Source organism: Chiroxiphia lanceolata, chromosome 15 (genome assembly GCF_009829145.1).
Source record: "Chiroxiphia lanceolata isolate bChiLan1 chromosome 15, bChiLan1.pri, whole genome shotgun sequence".
Lineage (NCBI taxonomy): Eukaryota > Metazoa > Chordata > Aves > Passeriformes > Pipridae > Chiroxiphia > Chiroxiphia lanceolata.
The window spans coordinates 9,327,054-9,348,122 of record NC_045651.1 but is presented as its reverse complement, the minus strand read 5'-3'; the positions used below and the strand labels follow the sequence as shown (position 1 = coordinate 9,348,122).

Sequence of the window (21,069 nt, the reverse complement as noted above, 5' to 3'; positions counted from 1 at the left end):
AGCTGTAGGACCACACTGGTTTACAGCTTTTTCCAGTTCACCAGTGCAGGGAACTCCCAGATCACATGGGTACTTTGAAACTCTTGTTTTTCCTTGGCTGGTGCCAAGATGCAGCTATTTGTCTGCCTTCTGCCTGCTCCACACCTGACTCTCCACCAATTACTGGTTGACCTCTGGCTGATTTTTTCCATTCAGAGGGACTGAATCTGTAGGCTGAAATAATAATTATAGCCGTAGAAGTAGGCAGTTGTATCTTGACTCTAATGCCTGTGTCACTGGGTTTATCTCACAGATAGCATGTTCGCAGAGACCATGACCACTGCCCGGCTCAGCACTGCCCGGCTCAGCACCTGCCTTCCACAGAGCAACCACGACTCAGCCAACTTCAACAACAATGAGCTAGAGAACAACCAAGTGGTGGCTAAAATTGCAAACCTAAACTTAAGCCGGGTACCGGGACTTGCGACAGACAACCACATCATCCCCTGCTGCCCAAACCGGCGGCATCACGCGCAGGGGGTCCCGGCCTTCCTGGACACAGACCTGCGGTTCCACCCCACCCGCGGCCCTGACGTCACCTTTTCTCAGGACCGGATGGTTGCGTGCACCAACTGGCAAGAAAGCAACAGGACTTTGGTGTTTTCTGACCGGCCTTTGCACATCGGTGAAAGCCTCTTTGTGGAAGTAGGACACCTTGGGTTGCCATACTACGGGGCCCTTTCATTTGGCATCACTTCTTGTGATCCGAGTACTTTACGGACAAATGAGCTCCCGGCAGATCCAGACTTTCTCTTGGACCGCAAGGAGTACTGGGTGGTTTACCGAGCGTTCCCGGTCCTCAACAACGGCGACATTCTCAGCTTCATGGTCTTGCCGAATGGAGAGGTGCACCACGGGGTGAATGGAGCCAGCCGAGGAATGCTGATGTGTGTGGACACCTCACAGTCTCTCTGGGTGTTTTTTACAATCCATGGTGTGATCAACCAGCTCAAAATACTGGGTAAGTGCAGCCAAAAGAAAGGATATCGGGGAGCACCTGACTTGTGAAGTTCCCTGGTCCAGAACCAGAGCTACATGTTTGCACTCACAGTGTTCACTGATGTGAGGAAGCAGCTCCTGATCTCACCTTGTGTTTGCAAACAAAAGTGAGTGAGGCATGGTGGCTGTCACCTAGATGTGTACAGCCTATATAAGTCCCCCAGAAATGAATGAGACTCGAGACATAAAATAAGCAGCAGGCAGAGATGGTTGTGGGGGGAGGCAGCTGTATTTCAGTGGCTTTGTTTTTAAAGGGATCCTTTATAAACTCCCTATTCCAGCCAAAAGGTATTAAATTCCTGCCTTGGTAAGGATGATGATGTTTGTGAGCACAGCCCTGGTTTAAGCACATGTATTGGACAGTAATCACTCCTCAAGCATTGCCACAGCTTGGGTATCAGCTGGCACTTTTGATCCATTGCTGGATCTATCAGAAGGGATTCTATCAGAAAAGCAGACACTGATGACTTTGTAAAGCAGGTTTTCCTCGTCCAAAGCAATGCCCTTACCCAGCTGACAGTGAGACAGCAACAGCTTGAGGCCACTGCTGCTGGAGAGATTGGGACTGTGGGGAAATGACTTTATACCCTAAATGTCGGATAACCTGGTTCTTCACTGAAGCACTGAACAGGCATTGTACAATGGCATAATGAGGTCCAGACCCTAGAGGTCACATCCAAAATCGTGCACCTCCAAAGTCACTACATATCATTACTAAGGAGCAGCACTTAACTCAGAAGCTGGGCTTTACCCTGCAGCACCCTGTGTGTGGGGAGTGGGAGCCACTCAGCAGGTGTTTAGCTGGGGTTGGGGTGTCTCTTGCCCATGGCGAGCTCAACTCATCTCTCTCCTGTGTTCTCAGGCACGGTGCAGTCCAGCCCAGTGACTGTCTCGCCCTCAGGATCCCCCGGTGGCTCCCAGTACGACAGTGACTCAGACATGGCCTTCAGCGTGAACAGGTCGTCATCGGCTTCAGAGTCATCGCTGGGTAAGGACAGCCTGGCCCTCAGCTCCCACCACAGCAAGACAGGAATCCAGCATGAGATGGGGCTGGGGCTGTGCAAGACAGCAGGGCAAGGTTAGGGGGAGATGTTACATTTCCTCCCAGACTGACAGAAGGAACTGTAGGAAAACACCAAGTGGTGGAAAGATTTTCATGGCCTAAAGAAAGGCTGCATGTTGCTTGTATCAGCAATAGCATGGCCAGCAGGACCAGGGCAGTGACTGTCCCCCTGTACTGTGCACTGGTAAGGCCACACCTCAAATCCTGGGTTCAGTTCTGGTCCCCTCATGACAAGAAAGTCATTGAGGTGCTGGAGCGTGTCCAGAGAAGGGCAACAGAGCTGGGGAAGGATCTGGAGCACAAGGAACAGCTAAGAGAGCTGGGGGGGCTCAGTCTGGAGAAGAGGAGGCTCAGGGGGTACCTTCTCGCTTTCTACAACTCCCTGATGGAAAGGTGGAGCCAGGTAGGGGTTGGTCTATCTTGTGAGTATCAAGTGACAAGAGAAAATGGCCTCAAATTGCACCAAGAGTGTTTTAGACTGGATATTAGGAAAAATTTCTTAACTGAAAAGGTGGTCAGGCATTGAACAGGCTGTCCAGGGAAGTGGTGGAATCACCATCCCTAGAACTGTTCAAAAAATGTGTGGATGTGTAAAAAAGGGATAGCAGGCTCTGCCTGGAACTGTAACTGTGCTACTGGTTGGAATACACGGGGGGTTGCTTGGCCAAACAAACCAGGCAGTGACTAAGGCAGGAAGAGCCTTAAAAACTGACTTGAGCGTGTGTGTTGTACAGTGTCAGGTTTGCACCGTTGTGGCGACTAAATTATCTCATTCCTTCCTCCTCTTTTGCAGTGACTGCTCCAAGCTCCCCCTTGAGCCCCCCCATCTCTCCTGTCTTCCCCCCTCCGGAGCCATCCAGCAGCAAGAACGGGGAATGCACCGTTTGCTTCGACAGCGAGGTGGACACGGTGATCTACACCTGCGGACACATGTGCCTCTGCAACACCTGCGGTCTTAAGCTGAAGAAGCAACTCAATGCCTGCTGCCCAATCTGCCGACGGGTCATCAAAGATGTTATTAAAATATACCGCCCTTAGCGCCCGCCTCGGGCTGTAGGAAGGGGAACGCCGCTAGCAGTAACCACGCCTTTCCGTCCCTGCTTATGGGTTATCGTGCTGGTCAGTCGTTATCAAGTGGCTCGTTATCTGTGTTTCCTTATTTGACAGGTAGGGCACAATTCAGGGATCAAATTGAGCTGAGGATCATGTAGGGCCCAAAGGCACGGCCAGGCTGTGTGCCCACAGGCGAATCCGGGGAATCACGGTCTGCACCCGACCCAGCTGCAAATGAGAAATTTCCCCTGCAAAGGTTCTTTTTTCCCTCTTCCTGCTCCGGAGGAGGCTCGCTGTGGTGTGGGTCTGCAAGGGGAGGTTGCCATTTGGTCAATGCCAGGTGCCACTGGGCTTCCTGACCCCAAAACCTGAACAGCTCTGGGATGCTGCCAGATGCTTGTGCTGTGGTGGAACAAAATTAGGATAAGGCCCAGTGGGAGGGTTCAAAGTGGACAAAACTGATCTGGAAATGTCCTGCTTATCTGTGTAAGGAGAACTAACTAAAGCCAAATAGTAGCACAGCCAGATTCTCACTTGTTTGGGTTCTGTCCCCGTGAACAGGTTTCTGGGGTACATGGAGAAGCCAGTCTGGACATAGATAAAGCAGCTTTTGCTTTCTGTGGCAGAGCAGGGACTTTTGGCCAGGGAGGCTGAGACCTGGAGAGCTGCCATGGGGTAGCAGTGAGGAGCACAAGCCCACTGAGAGCCCAGCCAGCCCCAGCAGTGGGCAGCTATGAGGGGCGACTCAGGCCTGATGAAGCCATAATTTCCAGCCCGTGAATGAGAGGAGTGTTTGGATGGGAACACTGCAGTCCTGGCTGTGATGGTGTTTGCCATCTCCAGGCACACACACCTGCATTTTGCTCTGCCCTCTTGGCAGGTGGCAGAGCTGCCATGTTACCCCATCCTGCCTGGCTAGACCTGTCCTAGACCTTCCCCTGCAGCCAGTGCCATGGCAGGGCTCAGCTTTCCTCCTGCCCCATCATGGGGATTTTTTGGAGCCTGTGGTGAGAAATTAATTTCTGACCCAGTCCCAGCAGGCTCACCTTTTTTCTGAGGACTGTGTATGTGCTGATCTTACCTGCTCTTTCTCCTGCCTTTCCCAGTTTTCCAGCACAGCTGGGTCTCAACAGTAGATGAGAACTTGTTGAGAAAAACAGGGATCTATCTCACTTGGCTTTACTTAGGAGTAGGAAAGAAAAAGGCTCTGGAGCTATTAGTAGATGTTGGGACTTAAAAGGTAAATGGGTTTCAGGTGTGATGTTACAGCTACAGGCAGCAGCTGGATGAGCTGAGCAGCATTTGAGTGTGCAGCACAGGGACTGGTGTGAGGAGCTCAGTGTCCTCCTCCCTGCTGCTCCAGCAGGAGCTACCCTCCATTCTCCGTCCTCTGCCCTCTGCCCACTTGCACAGCTCCTGTCCAGTCCTTCAGCCTGAGCCTGACCAGCTTCCAGCTGGTCCAAGAGGGAAAAAGAGAGAGGATGCAAATGGGAGGATGAGAGAGGGGCTGGTATTGCAGCTCGGTGACCGTGTGCTACCAAGTGCGTAAGAATGGCTTTTTTGGAAAGGTGCAATTTTAGTCCGAAAAAGAAAAAAACAGAATAGCAACTCCTGTACATTTCAGGGCTTCTGGGCACAGAGGGGCAGCCTGAGGGGCCTGTCATCTCGCCTGGCCATTTCCTCTCTCCTCCAAGGTGCTGGTAGCTGTGGGTGCACAGCCCTCTCCTGGTGCTGCTACCCGGGTGGTGGTTTGGCTGTGCCAGGAGAGCTGTGTTTGGTTACTGACCAGCAGCCAGCCCTGTGCTGCCATCGTGGAGAGCACACCCAGGAGAGCAGCTCATTCTCCTCCTGCAGCGGGCTGTGCCTGCCAGCTCACAGAGCGTGGGGAAACCTTTTGTTTTTTCCTTTAAGAACTGATGAACATTTTAATTAAGTGTATAAATGAGAGGCTGCTCTAGAGTGAGATCTCTCAGCCATTGCCCTGCTGCATCAGCACAAGGGCCCACCGTCTTTGCAGAGCCCTTTTTGGAAACCTGGCTGATGGCGCTGGCTGTGCCACTGCTGAGTGTGCTCAGCCCTCAGCAGAGCCACTCGCACCGCGACTGCGGCACGAGTTCACTCACACCTTTACTGAAGGAGGCAGCAAGGGCAGCTTCCCTGCATTTGGAGCTTTGCCTGCACCTCCTGGCTGCTCTCTGCCCAGGCATTGACTTCCTAGAGACCTCCCGGGTGCCACACTGGCAGATCAGGGTCCGGCTGCGGTGGGTGGGCACAGCACCAAGGGCACGACGATGGCAGGGTATGTCAGCACGGGATGAAGGGCCAGGCAGGTCAGTGCCTGCCTGGGGACAGGCTGCAGTGGGAAGCCTTTGCATGATGAGGAATTCAAGGAAAGCTGTCAGAATCCACTCACTGCGAGCGATGCCAGCCTGGATCAGGTCTGGGCTTGTGAGCACCAGTGGCCATTCCTGGGGCTGCTGTCCCGGTTTCAGGGGTGCCCAGTCCCTTTGGTCACTGCACAGCCACACCAGCAGAGCAGAGTCCATTTGCTTGGCCAACACCTCAGGTCCTCAGTGAGCAGGATTGGTGCACGCCTGGGGTGGGGTTTATTTTGGTGTAGCTCTCTTTTGTATTTTTAAGCCAGCAAGGAGAAATACCAAATCCACCCCAGGCTGGGCCTGAGCTGTTCAGGACACATTGTAGAGGCTGAATTTTTGCTGCAGCAGCCAAGACCGGTTTCCAGAAGGGCAGCACCCAGTGATGCCAGCAAGGGAACCAGCTCAGACAGCATCTGGAGCACGGCTGAGCAGCAAACAGGACGTGAGAGCAGTGGATGTGTCACCCTGCCTATCTGAGAGCAACGGGAATTTTCCAAAATAGGCCTCAAAAAAAAAATGTCTGGGAAAAGGTAGCCTCTTTCAGATTTAATTGTTAGTATTCGTATTGCTATTTTTTTTAAACAGTCCAATGATATATTATTTGTACAGAAGATCTGTTTGTGCCTTATAAGGGTGTCTGTGCACTTTTTATCCTTTTTAAAGCAACTTTTAAAAAGAAAAAAAAAAGATGGGGGGAGAAAACAGCACAGATCAATGGTAGTTTTATAGAATTTTGTGTTCACTGAGAATCCTGCTTTATATATATATATATATATATATATATATATATATATATATGCTGGAGTGAAAAAGTGTTTATTTCCATGGATTTTTCCCCCTCTCCTCCTTAACCTCTTTGTTAAAAAATTTTAAAAAAGGAAGAAAGGAAGGAAGAAAGATATGAGATTGGGGAACTCTTTTACCTTCCCCCTTTCTGAGACAGTTACTCTCTTGTCGTTACCTTTATGATTCAATACTGTGACCTGTACATCTTGTTGAAGCTGAATCAGATTTTGGACCTCTGTATTAGGCTTTTCAAGCAAATCATCTGGGGGACCGGGAGAGGGAGGGCATCGCACGAGGGGGGGAACTGCACTTCTACATGTCAGTACTCTATAGCGTTGTGTTCAGTGCTGTGTGTTTTACTTTTGTCCATTTACCTGTTTTACATTAATATAATTTTACTTGTTTATGAAACAAATAAAACTTTGGCTTGTAGAGAGTGCTCCAGAATGTTTAAAAGAGCTTGAGCTGGGGAGCGATTTGCAAAGCATGGCAATACTGATCCAGAGAGGAAGGGTCAGGGCAGCTCTCTTCATCTGCTTAAAAAAAAAAAAAAAAAAAGACACTTTACATACCTCTCATGAGCTGTGTTTTGCTTCTGGGAGTCACAGCCCAGTGGCTGCTCAGTCCCTTGATGGGCTGGGAAGCGTAAGAAGGTTTTCTGGCTACCTTAACTTTGCAAACACTTGCAAGTTTGGCGGGCAGGGTGTGTTTTAGGGCTACAGAGGTGAAAGGGTTCAGTGGTAGATGCCATCAAGAAGTGCCCTGAATTTCTTACCCAGTCTCAAGCAAGGCAGCTGCCAGCCTGATCCCGCTCCTGTGCCTGTGCTGGGGCTGTGGCAGCCTGGGGACTGTGGGTGGCCAGAGAGGGGTGATGCAAACACAGCACAAGGGCTGGCCTGGCTCTTTATTTCACAAGCAGAGGCCAACAGAAGGCTGCTCTGTAAACTGTTTATATCCCGAAATGTGGCCTGCTGAAGCCAGATACCTCAAGCAGCCTCAGATGTGGTTTAATGTGGAGTGGAAAAATTCATTCATAACTCTGCCCTGGCAAGCACACGGCCAGAGTTAAGTGTTCACACGAAACCCTTCACTTGCCACAGGTGGTGAGGGAGCCCGACAGTGGCTATTTATACTAAAATGCCTTTTTTATACACTCTGTTGCCCCACTTTATCCACAGAGCTGATCCTTCTGAGATGCCAACAGGCCAATGCTGCCAGTCTCAGGCCATGGAGCAGCTCAGCACCACAGTTAGCACTGATGTGATGACCTGTTCCAGCCTGTGCTGGCCCAAACCCCAGGGAGAGTGTGGAGAACCACTGCCCACTCCCAGCCCCTGCACCTGGGTGCTGTGACACAGGTATCAGCTGAAACTGAGCCTCCCGCGGCCGAAGCCCAGCTCTGTGCCAGCACAGCAGATCTGGGCAGCAGCTGGCACTGCTCAGAGCCAGGAGCAGTGTGCCCATGAGATGTGGCCTGGCACCTGCAAGGAGCTGCCCAAGATGGGCTGGGCCCCACATGGCCATGCTAATGCAGTACTCCAGGTTATGTCACAGGCCCCGAATTTCTCCTTGGTGCACTCACCTGCTGCTGGGTGGCAAGTGGCAGCATCAGGGCGGGTGCCAGGGTGCTGATGGACAAGCCCTGGACGGAGTGTGGGTGGGCAGACACCTGGTCATGGCATGGGGCATGTGCTGCAGGCAGCTGAGTGAACACAGCCATCAGGTGAAGCAAGGTGGGCCCTGATGCTACATGATTGATAACATTATTTGAACGAGACTAAATTCTTCCCCATCCTTTGATTATATTGATAGGGGAATCAGTTCCCAAGTTCGAAGAAGTGGAGCGAAATAGGTCTGATTGTTCCAGGACTTATTCCTACAAGTGGCTGGGACTATTCTTTTGTTTCCACAGAAGCAAAGGAGAGAATTCCTTGGCACTCTTTGCTCCAAGTCCAGAGGCACCGGGCTGGTACCTGCTGCCTGCACAGCCCTGCTGGGGGTCCTTGGCACCTGACAGCTGGGGGTGTGCATGGACAGGGCTTGCATGTCTCAGGCTGGCAGGTGGTCAGCTGGGCCAGTGCAAGCTGCTCATCCATGTCTTTTTTCCCCCACTTCTTTCCCACTCCTTATGAAGCACTGCCTGTGTGCAACACCATAGCCTTCTGCCAGACACTTGGGCTTTGGAGTCCAATCCTTCTTTTGCCTGAGCCTTCCACCTTCATTCCCTGGCCAGCCTGAACCCCCAAGAGCCCCTCCTGAGGATGGGTAGTCCCTCTCTCTCTCTCTCTCTCCCCCCACTTCCCCAAAATCACCAGACTCTGCTGCCTTGAGATCACAGTAACACAACTGCTGCACTACACCAGCTCATTTGCTGGGACACTAATCAAAGTTTGGGCAAGCCTCAAGGATCTGCCAGGGTGCCCATAACCCTCACCACTCCCAGGCAGTGCTGTATGTGGGAGCACAGCCACAGCTGCCAGGACAGGAGAGCAGCCCACGTTGCACCCCAGAATTACACCAGCCACACATGGGTTCACTAAGGTGCTTGAAACCAGTCAAGCAGTTTCTTTTTATTTCTTAAAAAAAAGAAAACAACCCTCCCTAAACCCCCCCCAAAAAAAAAAAATCCTAAACCCACCAAATAAAATAAAAAAAAAATCCATCCCATAAAGGTGAAAGTATAGATAGGCATGTACACAGCTACATCTACCTTCTGCTGCCCCCCACCCACCCACAGTAATGTAGATTTATATGCACTTACATAATATAGCGAGACACGGACAAACAAATGGGTTTGGGGAAGTTTAGGGAGCCTGTGAGGAGCAGGGCACAGCAGGGCTGGCAGCCTGCTGGGGATGTGCCAAACCGTGGCATGTCCCCAACACCCGGCTCGTGGGCCCCAAGCCATGGCAATGCCCCCCCTTGTCACAAACCCTGACCCTGGTACTGCACTGGGTGTTTGGGCATTGGCTGATGGGGTGATGCACCCCGTGGCCAAGCTCGGGGTACTCGTAGTTGCCCTCCTCCTCCTCACGAGGTAGTCGGGGAGCTCGGCCGCATGTGACGTGCAAAGTACAGAGAGGAGGCACAGCCTGGCTTGGGGCACATGTGGCTGAACTGGGGGACACCTATCAGATGGAGGGCAGAGCCCTGCCAGCCCAATGGCTCTTGGCATCTTCCCGAATGGAGTTGTCCAGCCTGCAGTCCCTTCGCAGACAGAAGAGTGGTAGGAAGGGGTAAGGCTGCAGGTGTCAGCACATACTGAGTGTGATCCCTGCCCTCTTGGAAGCTCTTTGGGAACAAGGGAGCGATCCTGTCACGTGCTCAATGAGCCAAATACAGTACTTGTGTTAGCAAAATGAAGCACTACCAGTTCTGAGGTTCAGTCTGGGAGGGAAGCGGGAATAGCCCTCATTTAGTGCGGAGGTCACACAAACAACACAGTCCTCTCTGAGGAAAGCCAGGGCAGTGAGGTCTCAGAGAGAGAAATAAGAGGCAATTCTGAGATTAAAAGGCTGTTCAGCAAAGACAGAGCAAAGACACAATGCCTGAGAAAAGCACACACAGCCCCTTCACCCCTGCATGAAACTACCAGAGCGGACAGGGGGATGCAGGTCCAGCCCCTTCCTCAGATATGGAGGGGGATGGATTTGGCTGACAAGCAGCTCTGGCTTAACTCATCCTGTCCCCACTCCTTTCCAAAGCAGAAAGGCTTTACTGGAGCAAGTGATATGCAGAGTGAAGGCAGTGTTGCTCCCCCAACCCACCCTGCAACTCTCCTGGGAGCACATCAACAACTCGCAATGTGCCACACAAGGAGCTTTGTTACTGGATTGGGTTGCAAATGGATCACTTATTGCCAGCTCAGGTGAGTCACTCTGACCAGAGGCTGATGTGCCACCAGAAAAAACTGCAGGTGGGAGCAAGAGGAATCAACTGGAGAATGGGGTGCATGAATTCCCATGGCTAAAATTGAATCTTGGGGCTTCTGGATTTTAGGCCGTACTGGGATGGTCAGGACTTCTCTATTAGATCAAACCAGCGCTGGGACAAACTGCTCCATCACTGTCCCAGAACAATCCTGGCCACAGGCACTACCATTTTCTTTCTATATGCAGACAGAGGGATCTTCAACTCTACATTTTCAGGGTAGAAAATATGGGACAGAGAAGGAAGCAAGCATTTTGGGGAGTGGAGAACACTGCTTCAATTCTGCCAGCCTCAAATTAGAGGGAAAACTAATTATTTTCAGCAGCAAAACAATGTGGCTGCAGTGCTCACACTTGCAATTAGACCAGAGAGGGCAACAGGGCTTGGTCAACACAAAACCTAACCCTGCCTTGGCTGGGGGGTGGGACTGGATAACCTCCAGATGTCTCCTCCAACCCGAACCATTCTGTGACTCTGTGAAACCCACCAAGAGCCAGGTTTAAAGCTCTTCTGGAGAGAAATGTGGCCCTGAACCTGCAAGTTAGACAAGGACAGAAGGAAAGAAATTGGCACTGGGGAATGACAGCTCATCCATGCTCATCCTCCTGCTGGGATAAGCAACACTGTGGGCAAGATTAGGCTTGGCAGGCAAGGATGTCAGCACTGAAAAATCCCAGGCTCTGCTTGACCTGAAGCCCCCCAAGCAACCTGTCACACAGCGTGAAATGAAAGGACCTGGAAGACAGGCAGGTGGGGTGACAAACAAGGTAGGCAGCCCCTGAGCACCAGACACACCTCACAACTGGTTGTGATGAGGAGCTGAACTCCCACATTCTGGATTGCACTTGATAATATCAGCACCTATGGAAGGACCCACCTCCTGGCTGCTGCCCGCCAGCCCGGGGAAGCTCAGTGGGTCATGGGAAGGGGTGGTCCCCTAATAGTCCAACAAGCCGGGCAGTCGGTGTGGGAAGGGAAGGAAAGCAAAGCATCCCTTTTCCAGGGCTTTTGGGGTCATTTTGGTCCTCCGTGCCTTGCATAGTATTCTTCCTCAAAACCCCTCTGACGTTTGGTTGTGGTACTGCAGGAGAGAAGCCTGCATGGTGTCCTGGATCAGCACAGAGAGGACCTGTTGGACGAGTGTGTGTGTATTTCTCTCCATTTTTTTCCATCAGGAGGATGTTTAAGTTAACACTTGTTGTCACAGAGCAGGGACGGTCCTGTGGCACGTGTGGGTGGAGCAAGGCACAGCCCTTAACTGGGCAATGCCTGTGCCTGCACGTGCAGACAGAGCTACAGGGACCCTGTTCTCAGCAATCATTCCTCCTTTTGGCCACATTCCCTATGGCTCTGGCACACACCTGGACTAAGCAAGGTGACCTACAACATTTAACTGTGATCCTGAGCTTCAGGAAAAGGCAAATTCTTTTGTGCAGCCAGATTCCCTTTGTTGGTACCATTCCACCCGGCTACTTTAATTCATGGTACAGGTGGCAAAATGTCTATCAAAGTCCATCTCCTGGGCACAGAGAACCATGGGAGCCATCATACACCACGAAGCTTGGCCAGGACAGCTCCAGCTGCATGTCTGGGCAGCCAGGATGGCACAGGAGCCAAGTCCTTGGGAGAATGTGGGGAGGAGGGTGGGTGGGAGCAAATGGGTGGGGAGGGGAGGCCAAGCTGCTTCCTCCACGCTGCCGCCAACAGGCACCAGCTGGGATGCGTGGGATCTCAATTATTATCTTTCCTTTTAAAGCCAGCCTCACAGAAAACTATAAATTAATCTGCTAATTAAATACTCAGGTGAGAGACCAGGGAACCTCCAGCCGTGCAAGCAGAGGAGTGACTACGGCTTCTTCCGTAGGTAATTGGAAGGGATCCAGCCCTCCCAGCACGGCCCCCCCGTCAGGACCTTGCAAAACCACCAGCCACTGCTGTTCTTCTCACGAACTTCAAACAAAGTCCCTTCTTTAAAGCTGTTGGTCTCCTCGTCGCCTTCAAAATCCGCCACTGCCACATAGAGAGCTTCCCTGGTAATATCCAGGCTGGAGACAGGGGCTGAGGTCCTCTCCCTGGGGTCCCCTCTCTCCACTGGTTTGGAAATGACCTTTGGGCTTACGCTGCTTTTTGCTTTGGCTTCATCTTGGATGGAGGCAGAGAAGAAGGGCTTGGCTTTCGGAGGAACCAGCATGGGCCTCCCTGGCACTGCAGATGACCTGATTTCAGGCGCTTCCCGTGCTGGGGCCCTCAGCTCCACTGAGGGGCCAGGGGCAGGACCCCCTATTTTCTTGGGGGGGGGAGGTCTGCGAGGTGGCACAACGGGGCGCTGTGGTGGGGCGTCCCTGGCACACGGGGTGTTTGCTGGGCCCAGGGGAGATTTGGGTAGTGCCTCTTTTGTGGTATAGCTGTCCAGCTTGGGCAGGGGCTTGCTCTCCATGCTTGGTCGCTCTGGAAACCTTCCAGGAGCCTCCGAAGAGACCACAGCACTACTGAAGGAGATTTCACTGGCAGCAGTGTCCTGCTCGGAGGGCTTCTCTGGGCACTTGGCAGGTCTAAGCTTGCTCCGCAGGCTGCAAATGTCCAGTTTATCATCAGCTGGAGGTGGGTCCGTCCGGGGGGATGCAGCAGGCTTTGGCTTGATCTGAGGTCTAGACTTTAAGAACGGATTCTGGGTGATGGGCTCAGGTTTGTCCTCCACAGGCTCAGCTTTTGGCTTGGTTGGCTTGACAATGGGCCGGAGGTTTGGCTTCTTCACCTCCTTGGCTGACACCTTATGTCCGCATTCCAGTCCCATTTCGTTTTTCAGCTGGAAGAGTTTGCCCTTCTCTGGTTTGAGCTCTGGCTTCTTGCTGTCCTTTGGGGCTGCCGACTGCTTGGGTGGGATCATGGGCAAAATCATGCCTGGGGGCTTGGGGGGAGGTCTCTGCCTCTCAAGTAACTCGCCTTCTGATTTAATGATGGACTCCTTCCTGGGCGGCAGGCTGGGCTTCTCCTCTGTGTCACGGTCTGAGATCTCCTCATAGCCCCCGGCAAAGGAAAGGTCCCCACTCTCGGGAGCTTCCCGCCCCTTCCAGTCTTTGGCCCACCTCCCACTGCAGTCCGTACCGTTAGGAGGAGCCTCTGGCAGAGGACGGCACGGCCCTGTCGCCTCCTCGCTGCCGTTGCCATCGGCCGCGGCATCGCCGAGCCGGAGCTGGGCCATCTCGTTGGGGAGCGGAGCCAGGAAATTCGGCCGGGACGCATTGCTGGTTTTCTTGTACTTATCGATGAAGGTGGCGGGGGCCCAGCCTTCCTTCTCCTCGATCTGGATGTACCACCAGCCGCTCAGGTTCTTCTCAATAACCTGCCGAGGGGAAAGGAAACCTCAGACATCCATGTGGGATCCCTCTCTGCACAAAAGGGTGTCTCTGAAATGATGTCAGGGGGGCACATGGCCTTGGCGCCTCTCCAGCCAAAAACCATGGAATCACAGCACTGGCATCTAATGGGAGGGGAACCTGGTCATGACCTCTGCCAGGGAAGGAGACCTGCGTGCCATGGAGCTGAGGAACGGAACAGCCGCGGCAAGGAGCTGTTTCCGAGCTGTCCCCGGGAGCGGGATGCCGGGTGCTGGCAGTGGCCACTGCGTGGCACTGTTGGAGCGATCAACCGGCAGCGATGCTGCACGGATCGGACACCGTCAGTCTCTGCAGCTCCGGGAGTGGGGCTGGGGCCTGGGAGGGGCTGACTGGGGCAGCCTAAAGGAAAATCCTCTTAGCGAGGGATAAATCACATCAGCACATGGAGAAAGCAAAATCCCATCTGCAGGAGGTATTCTGCCAGCAAAGAGGATGTGCCAGGAAAGCAGTTCAGGAAGTGCTTTTAACTTTACACCTAGCCTAACCAAGGAAACAACTACCATCTCTAACCTGATTTGTGGTTTGGTTTTATTTTCCCTTAGCTCTAACACAGCACCCGTGACTGGGGGACAGGAGGCCACCAAGAGCATCTTGGGCTCCAAAGTCTGGTGAGCTCATACAGGTTTCTCTCCCACTCTGATGTCAACACTACACGGAGGCAATCGCATGTATCACCATGCCCATTTTTCATCCAGAATACCATGGTGAGCGGATCCTCCCTGCCTGGAAGGGGAGCTCCTGTCTGAAACAGGTCCCAGGGCAATGGGAGTCAGGAGCACAGCATTGATGTGAAGACAGGTGAAGGGAAGATGACAGTCTCACCTCTACTTTCATTCCTGCCTGGAAGCTGATGCCATCAGGAATGGTAGTCTGGAAATCAGCGATGGTGTAATATTCCTCTTCCACTTGAGGAGGGACAGGAGGTTTAGGCAGGTTCAAACCACGTGGCTGTGACCAGAAAAAAGGAAACCCATCAGTGTGTTTCTACAGCAGGTGTGACACAACATCCCCACAGCCCACCAGCCTGCAGAGACAGACACCAGCACGGCCAGGGACAGGGGCAAGATCTCAGGCAAAGAATAACTAGTGACCAGAGCTCCTTTTAGTGCTCTTCTCCCACTCCCTTTGCCATTGCTGCTCTCCTGCATCAGCTGGCACTTACTATGGTGAGGTCTCGGCGAGGAGGTGGCCTCTGCCTCATCTTTGGTGACTCTGTGGAGGAAGAATTCCAGATGCTGTTGAGTTCCTGGCTTTTGGTCACATGCGTGTTTGCAAAAGACAAGACAAAACAGACAGGCAAGGACCAAACCTGCCCCAGGGGAAAGAAACACAAAGGAAGAATCTGTCTCCCTGGCACTCTGAGTAGCAGAGGTCACCCAGGTTTCAAGGGAAGGAAAGGGAAAGGAAACCATCTTTCAGGTGTTGCTGGGAATTGCATCTGAGGTGACCACATAAAACTGCTTTTGCATTGCACAGGACTCACCCAGAAGACCTGGCCTGCAGAGGAGTTACAATCATAGAACCACAGAATCACAGATTCTGGGTTGGAAGGGACCTTAAAGATCATTTCATTCCACCCACTGCCACGGGGACACCTTCCACTAGACCAGGTTGCTCCAAGCCCTGTCCAACCTAGCCTTGAACTCTTCCAGGGATAAGGCACCTACAACTTCTCTGGGCAACCTCTGCCAGGGCCTCACCACCCTCACAGGTAAAGAATTCCTTCCTAATATCTAATCTAAACCTACTCTCTGGCAGTTTGAAGCCATTTCCACTTGTCCTTGTCACAATATGCTCTTGTAAAAAGTCCCTCTCTCTCTTTCTTGTAGGCTCCCTTCAGATATGCCAGCTTCAAAGAGGAGAGCACCTCCAGATGAATCTGCAGCCTGGGAGGTGATCCCTGCTCCATTTGCTGACTCTCAGCAGGTCCCTGGGAAGTTCTGTGCTTGTGCCCCACCCGTGTGTGCAGTGACACCCTTTAGGAGATCTGGCTGCAGAACTCACAGCCCCTGCAAGCCTCTGCCTGATGTCCCATTACCTCACTTGAAAGCTGCAGCCACCACCCACCTGCCCCTGACCGGCCACTTACTGCGTCGGATGTCGGCGTTGGGCAGGGGGCGGCTGTCGAACCTCCCATCCCTCTGCCCAGCGAGCCCATCCTTCTCTCGGCTCGCCGCCACCTGCTGCCGGGAGATGCCATCCAGATCCAAGGCACAGGAATGAGCGGAGGAGCCCGGCCCCAGCTTCTGCGAGAACATGTCTCCATTCCCCTTTTTGAGATAGGAGGCAGGGGCCCAGCCTTCCTGGCCCTGGTACCTGTCGGGGCAAGAATGGCAACATCACTGCACCCAAGTGGTGTGGAGCCACTGGACATCCCTGGAGCCAGAGCTCACATGTTGACTGAATGTACCACCTGTCCTGGGCAATATGAGCTCACTGGGTGCTCAGTGGTACGTGGGCATCTGGAGAGCTCCAGTCATGACTAATGCTCCCACACAAGCTGGCCACAGCCAGCAGGACAAGGGCTGGGAATGGTGCAAAACCCCATTTTCTTTTCACCTCAGCAATGGCAGCAGTTCAGGAATGAAGCGCACCGGCAGGGGAAGCAGCGGGAAAAAGCAGAGGGCTGCTGCTGGATTGATGTACCTGGTCTTTGGAGAAAGCACAAGCCCTCTGTCTGAGCACCAGCAGCCTGGATCCCTTCCCTGCTCTAAATCTGTTTAGGAGAGACACCAGCCCCGTGACCTGATCAAAAAACCACATCCGCAGAGTCTCCCTGCCATGCCGGAGACTCTCCCCGCTGGCTGGGCTGCAGCCACTACGTTCTGATGGCACCAACTACTGAGCTTGTAATAGCCTTTAGAGCTCTTGTGGCAGCTCTCCTCTGCTTAAATAGTCAATGGATGTGTTTCTGGGGCTGTGCTGCTGCCAAGACCACAGGTTCAATGTAAGGTTAAGAAAATTGCAGCAGTGCTCCCACTCTGATCAAGTCCAGCCATTTGCTGGACCACAGATGAGAAAATGAGCTTCCAGCAGAAAACAACTATCAGCTCAGGATGGTCTGGAGCCTTTGGCCTCAGCATACCCTGCACGCAGCAGACCTGGCCCAGATAATGGCCCTTCTCTGCAGGAGCATCTGAACAGAGCCAGAGGATCCAGCCTGCCTCTGGGACACTCGCTGGTTTTCCCATCAGCAGGACGTGATGTAACATTCTCACACCAGTTCCCTTTGCACTGCTGGGGCATGTGATGCTGTGACACAGTCCACCTCCCAGCACAGGAAATCAGGGGATTTTAAAGATTCTCAACCAAAGCTGTGCTTGAATATCAACTGGTCTTTGTAGGGATGGAGAGAAATAAGTTCTGGTACTCTGCCCTCCCCAGCACCCCAGACTTGCCCTTGGGTACATCCCACACGCATTGGGTCTCTGCTTTGCACAGCCCCAGCTGCAGTGGCAGGGAAAAGCAAGAGGTAGGGTCAGTACCTGATTTTCCACCAGCCCTCCAGGTTCTTCTGGATCACCACCACCACAGCTCCCTTGTCCAGGTTCATTTCATCCTGGTCCCTTGCAGTGTAGGGGTAAATAACAGTGTACTTCTCCTCTGTTGGAAAGAAAGCACAGTTTCATGGAGATACTGTTTCATGGAAACCTGGGTTCAGCTGAAAAATGGTTATAAAGTGCTTCATATAATGATCATTCTTGTTGTAATTTAGGTGCAAACACACAGATACACAGCCATTCTGAAGAGAAATGACAGTGAAATATATTTCAAAACTAACACAGCTGCATTTGGAAATGTAAACTTTGGAGAGCTACTCTGGGCCAAGAAGTTGTCTCTCCCTTAGGACTAAAGACTGTCTTTTTACAGCTTGTCACAGAAGCTCTTCCATGCATCCATTTCAGTTCAAATTTCTTTCACAAAGCTTTTAAAGAAAAACTGTCCCCTATAAGGGGAAAGAAATCCCATGGGCATCAGGGAGCAACTCTTCACACACAGCTCTCAAACCAGTCTACAGCAGCAGGTCTACAGGAATTTCCCTGTTCAACAGCTGCATCTCCAAGACTTTGGTCAAAGCCATGTGTGGAGGCTGGAGAAGAGTCTGATGTTCCGTCCATCAGACCAAAGGATGTTAAGTAGGGATATGGATGTTCTTCCCTTCAGGAGGAAGGGGAAACATCCTAACAACCACGCAGACAATATGTCAGACAAACAGAACCATCCATTCACCCCTCTCCCTCACCTTGTCCTGTCCTCTCTGGAAGAAACACAGGAAAATAACTGCCTGTGCTTAAGCTGTGTCACAACAGGGTGGAGGCCATCTGGGGAAAAATCTGCCTCCAAAATCCACACCTGGACATTCATATATCCCTACCATGCAGGTTTCCTGGATCTTTCTTCTGTGAGGAGCACAGCTCTGGAAGGGCCTGATTTCCCACCCACTTCATGCAAAGGAGTCACAGAGGAGAGTGTCCTGTCACATCCAGCAAGACCAAGCTGGCTCTTCTCCTCCTGACCCCACCTGAGGCACCAATCCCGGGCCAGGGCTCAAAGTTACTTTTACAGGAACTGAGGCAGCAGTTGGAAGAAGTCTGCGTACATGTGCTGGGGGAAAGCAGAAACACCAGTCTCTGAATCCAAAACAAGCCTCAAATTGTGAGAAGGAACAGCTGATAGAGGAAAGGGATGTGGACATGAGCAGGCCTCATGGAAGGATGAGGAGTAGGTATGGCACACACTGTGGACTGACACAAGCAGGGCTCATCACATGCAAAGCAAACAAACATGCACACAACAAGGCTCCAAGCACAAAACACGGGCAGCCAAGAAAGTCTCTGTGAAGTCCACCTTGACCCCATCCACTGGTGTACAAGTCCCCAAGAGTCCGACGGCGGCCAACGTGCCTGGGCAGAGACCAGTATCTCCATGGGACTGGGAAGAGCATGTTGGGGAAGCAGGAGAAGGACAAGAGAGGATGTGAGGAGGCAACACTTCAGGTCCAAGAAGAGACAGGGCTGACATCAGAGAGTGGTACAGAGACTGTTCTCACCTGGAGCCCTCTGGGGTCCTTCCCCAGTCTGAGCCCCCCTCCCACCTCTGCCGACCCAGAGGAGGGGCTGAGCCAGCTACTTTGAGCACACTGCTTTGAGCACACAGTGGTCACCGTGAAGGATGTGCTCTCCAGGGACATTTCAGATTTGCTTTAAGCAAAGGTTGCAACCTTGCTATTCCCATAACATGAACTCAGGCGTGCTCTTTGTTCTGCATGTGTTGAAGACACGTGATTTGTCCAAGGACCTGCATTTTGCTCCTCCTCCAGTGCAGGTAAAAGCTCCCCGGGGCCTAAAGGAGGCACTGAGGTGGCAGGAGTGAGCATTTCCTGCAGGTGCCACCTTCAGCCCCTTCTGTGGGAGAGCAGGGAGGCCATCAGTCACACTGTCAGTACCCAGCTGCCCCACTCCTGCTGCAGCACTGGAGCTGCTGGGCAGGCAGGACCATTCTGGGCAGCACATGTGGGTTTGTCCTTTCCCTGCCCAATTCAGGGAGGGTGATGCAGTACTGCCAGGAGCTCTAAGTAATTCAGCAGGAAGAAGCTGGGGTAGATGCCTCCAGTAGCTTCTTACCTTCATCAGGCTGCATTGAGAACTCATCCTGGACTCCATCCTGGGCCTCCAGACAGGTCGCCGGCACCCAGCCTTGCTCCTCCAATGTGCTCACAAACCACCACCCTGAGAATGTAAAAACAGCAGGTGGCTCAGCCAAGGGCTCACACCAGCCAGAAAATCTCTCCCCTCTCCAAACCACGAGTCTGGGGGGCTGTGATCTCTCCTTGCTGCCTGCATGGGAAGCTGAGGTGGCCCCAAAGCAACAGAGCCAAGCACTATCCGAAAGGGACCACAGACAGGAGCATGGGACAACTGCAGCTGAATGACATCGAAATGCACAATTCTCTCCCCAGGAAAAACAGGAGAGGCTCTCAGAGATTAATGTCTCCAGCCACCACATTTGCTCCCCCTTCATGGTTCATTTTCCCTCAGCCTGGGTCAGCAAGTCCAGGCTAATTAGCAGAGATGAATACCCTGTCTGTGAATCGATAGCTGGCTCCTGCTGTGCTCGCCTTCTTTACATTTGTGGAAACAGCAAAATTGAAAAGCCACGAGCAACTGCAGGATTAAAACATGAGCTCTCCCAGTGGAAACCCAGCCAGCTCCACAGTGGCCACAAGCAATTCTGGGCCACCCTGTGTGCCCAATCAAAATAAGTGTGTGCTCCTCAGTTATTAAAAGCACAAGCTATTTGTGCCTTCAGGGGAAAAAAATAAAGACTGAGTATTATCCTCAGAACCTCACCAATGAGTCATTTAGAAAAACAACTAGATTGTTGGGGAGGGGATCAGCTACCTGCATGGGAGGGAAAATCAGGGCTGACCTTTGATAAATAAATTATTTTTCATTGCTTTTGAACTGGCTGTGCTAATAGGTTTCATTTGCTTGAGGGTAGCTTTTATTTTTCTCTTTCTCAAACACAGCTGCTGGTGCAACTGATCCTCCGGGGACCAGTTTTCCAGAATTTAAAAATCTATTTTCATGATTTAACTCCCCCCCGCCCCCCGCCCAAGCAACTTCTGTAAACTTCAGGGAATGAATTCCCCTTTTCGACAAACTACAGAATTTGGGCCCATGACCTGACTAGATCCCTTTGCAGAGGTTAAGAGCAAGTTTAAGTTTTGAAGCAAGCGAATAGCTCAGCTGCCTGCCCCGCTGTGTTCGGAGGCAGGAATTGTGAATGCACAATGGGGGCTTTCATGGGCACCATGAGAGTGTCCCCCTCTGTCAATAAAACAAGCCTGCCAAGTTCAGGAATGGCTTTTTGTCCTCAGGACCCATCGGCCAAGTTTTTCAGCACAAAGAAGCATAAAGTAGAGACTGAAGAAGATGGACGGTGCCTGGCACTCAGCACATGGATAGTCAGACCCTTCCCTTAGAGACAGCTCTGAAGTCTTGTCCACCCTCCTACAGACCAAAGCTTCTTCCTCCACATCCCACCTCAGCTCACCATCCAAGGACACCCCTGTGAGGAGCCTGGAGGCTGTTTTGTTTAAGGCCCTATTAGGAAAACACTGAAAATACAAGATTGCTATTCCTACCCCTGCTCTGTGACACAGAGCAGACCCAAAGCCCTCTGCCAAGCCAAACTCTCTGTACCTGATTCGTTCTTCTCAATGATATCCACCAACTGGCCCACGCACAAGCTGATCTCGGAGCTCTCCTGCTTCTGGTAGTCCGCCACCACGACATACTGCTCCAGCACCAAGGGGTCGACCGAGGCAGAGTCAGCTCCTGCACAGGGGGGACAAGAACCGACCCGTGTGCCAGGGTCAGCACAGGCCACCGCTCCCGAGCACCTGCTGGCCTGCGAGCAG

At 52.3% G+C, this 21,069-nt stretch overlaps 2 protein-coding genes across 2 annotated transcripts in view; one reads left to right on the top strand and one right to left on the bottom strand.

Annotated features, from left to right (window-relative positions):
• NEURL1B (neuralized E3 ubiquitin protein ligase 1B) overlaps positions 1-6,750 on the top strand; it is a 33,167-nt gene extending 26,417 nt beyond the window's left edge. Inside the window, exons 3-5 of the mRNA XM_032703243.1 lie at positions 293-1,000; positions 1,901-2,026; positions 2,895-6,750. Coding sequence (XP_032559134.1) covers positions 293-1,000; positions 1,901-2,026; positions 2,895-3,139 — 1,079 coding nt within the window. The 3' untranslated portion in view covers positions 3,140-6,750. The remainder of the gene's footprint in view (positions 1-292; positions 1,001-1,900; positions 2,027-2,894) is intronic.
• A 2,207-nt stretch (positions 6,751-8,957) lies between these two features.
• The window catches only part of SH3PXD2B (SH3 and PX domains 2B), a 69,078-nt gene continuing 56,966 nt past the window's right edge, over positions 8,958-21,069 (bottom strand). The window contains exons 7-13 of the mRNA XM_032703279.1: positions 20,852-20,986; positions 19,271-19,375; positions 17,132-17,249; positions 15,736-15,962; positions 14,809-14,858; positions 14,469-14,594; positions 8,958-13,591 (exon numbers count right to left, since the gene is read on the bottom strand). Coding sequence (XP_032559170.1) covers positions 12,095-13,591; positions 14,469-14,594; positions 14,809-14,858; positions 15,736-15,962; positions 17,132-17,249; positions 19,271-19,375; positions 20,852-20,986 — 2,258 coding nt within the window. The 3' untranslated portion in view covers positions 8,958-12,094. The remainder of the gene's footprint in view (positions 13,592-14,468; positions 14,595-14,808; positions 14,859-15,735; positions 15,963-17,131; positions 17,250-19,270; positions 19,376-20,851; positions 20,987-21,069) is intronic.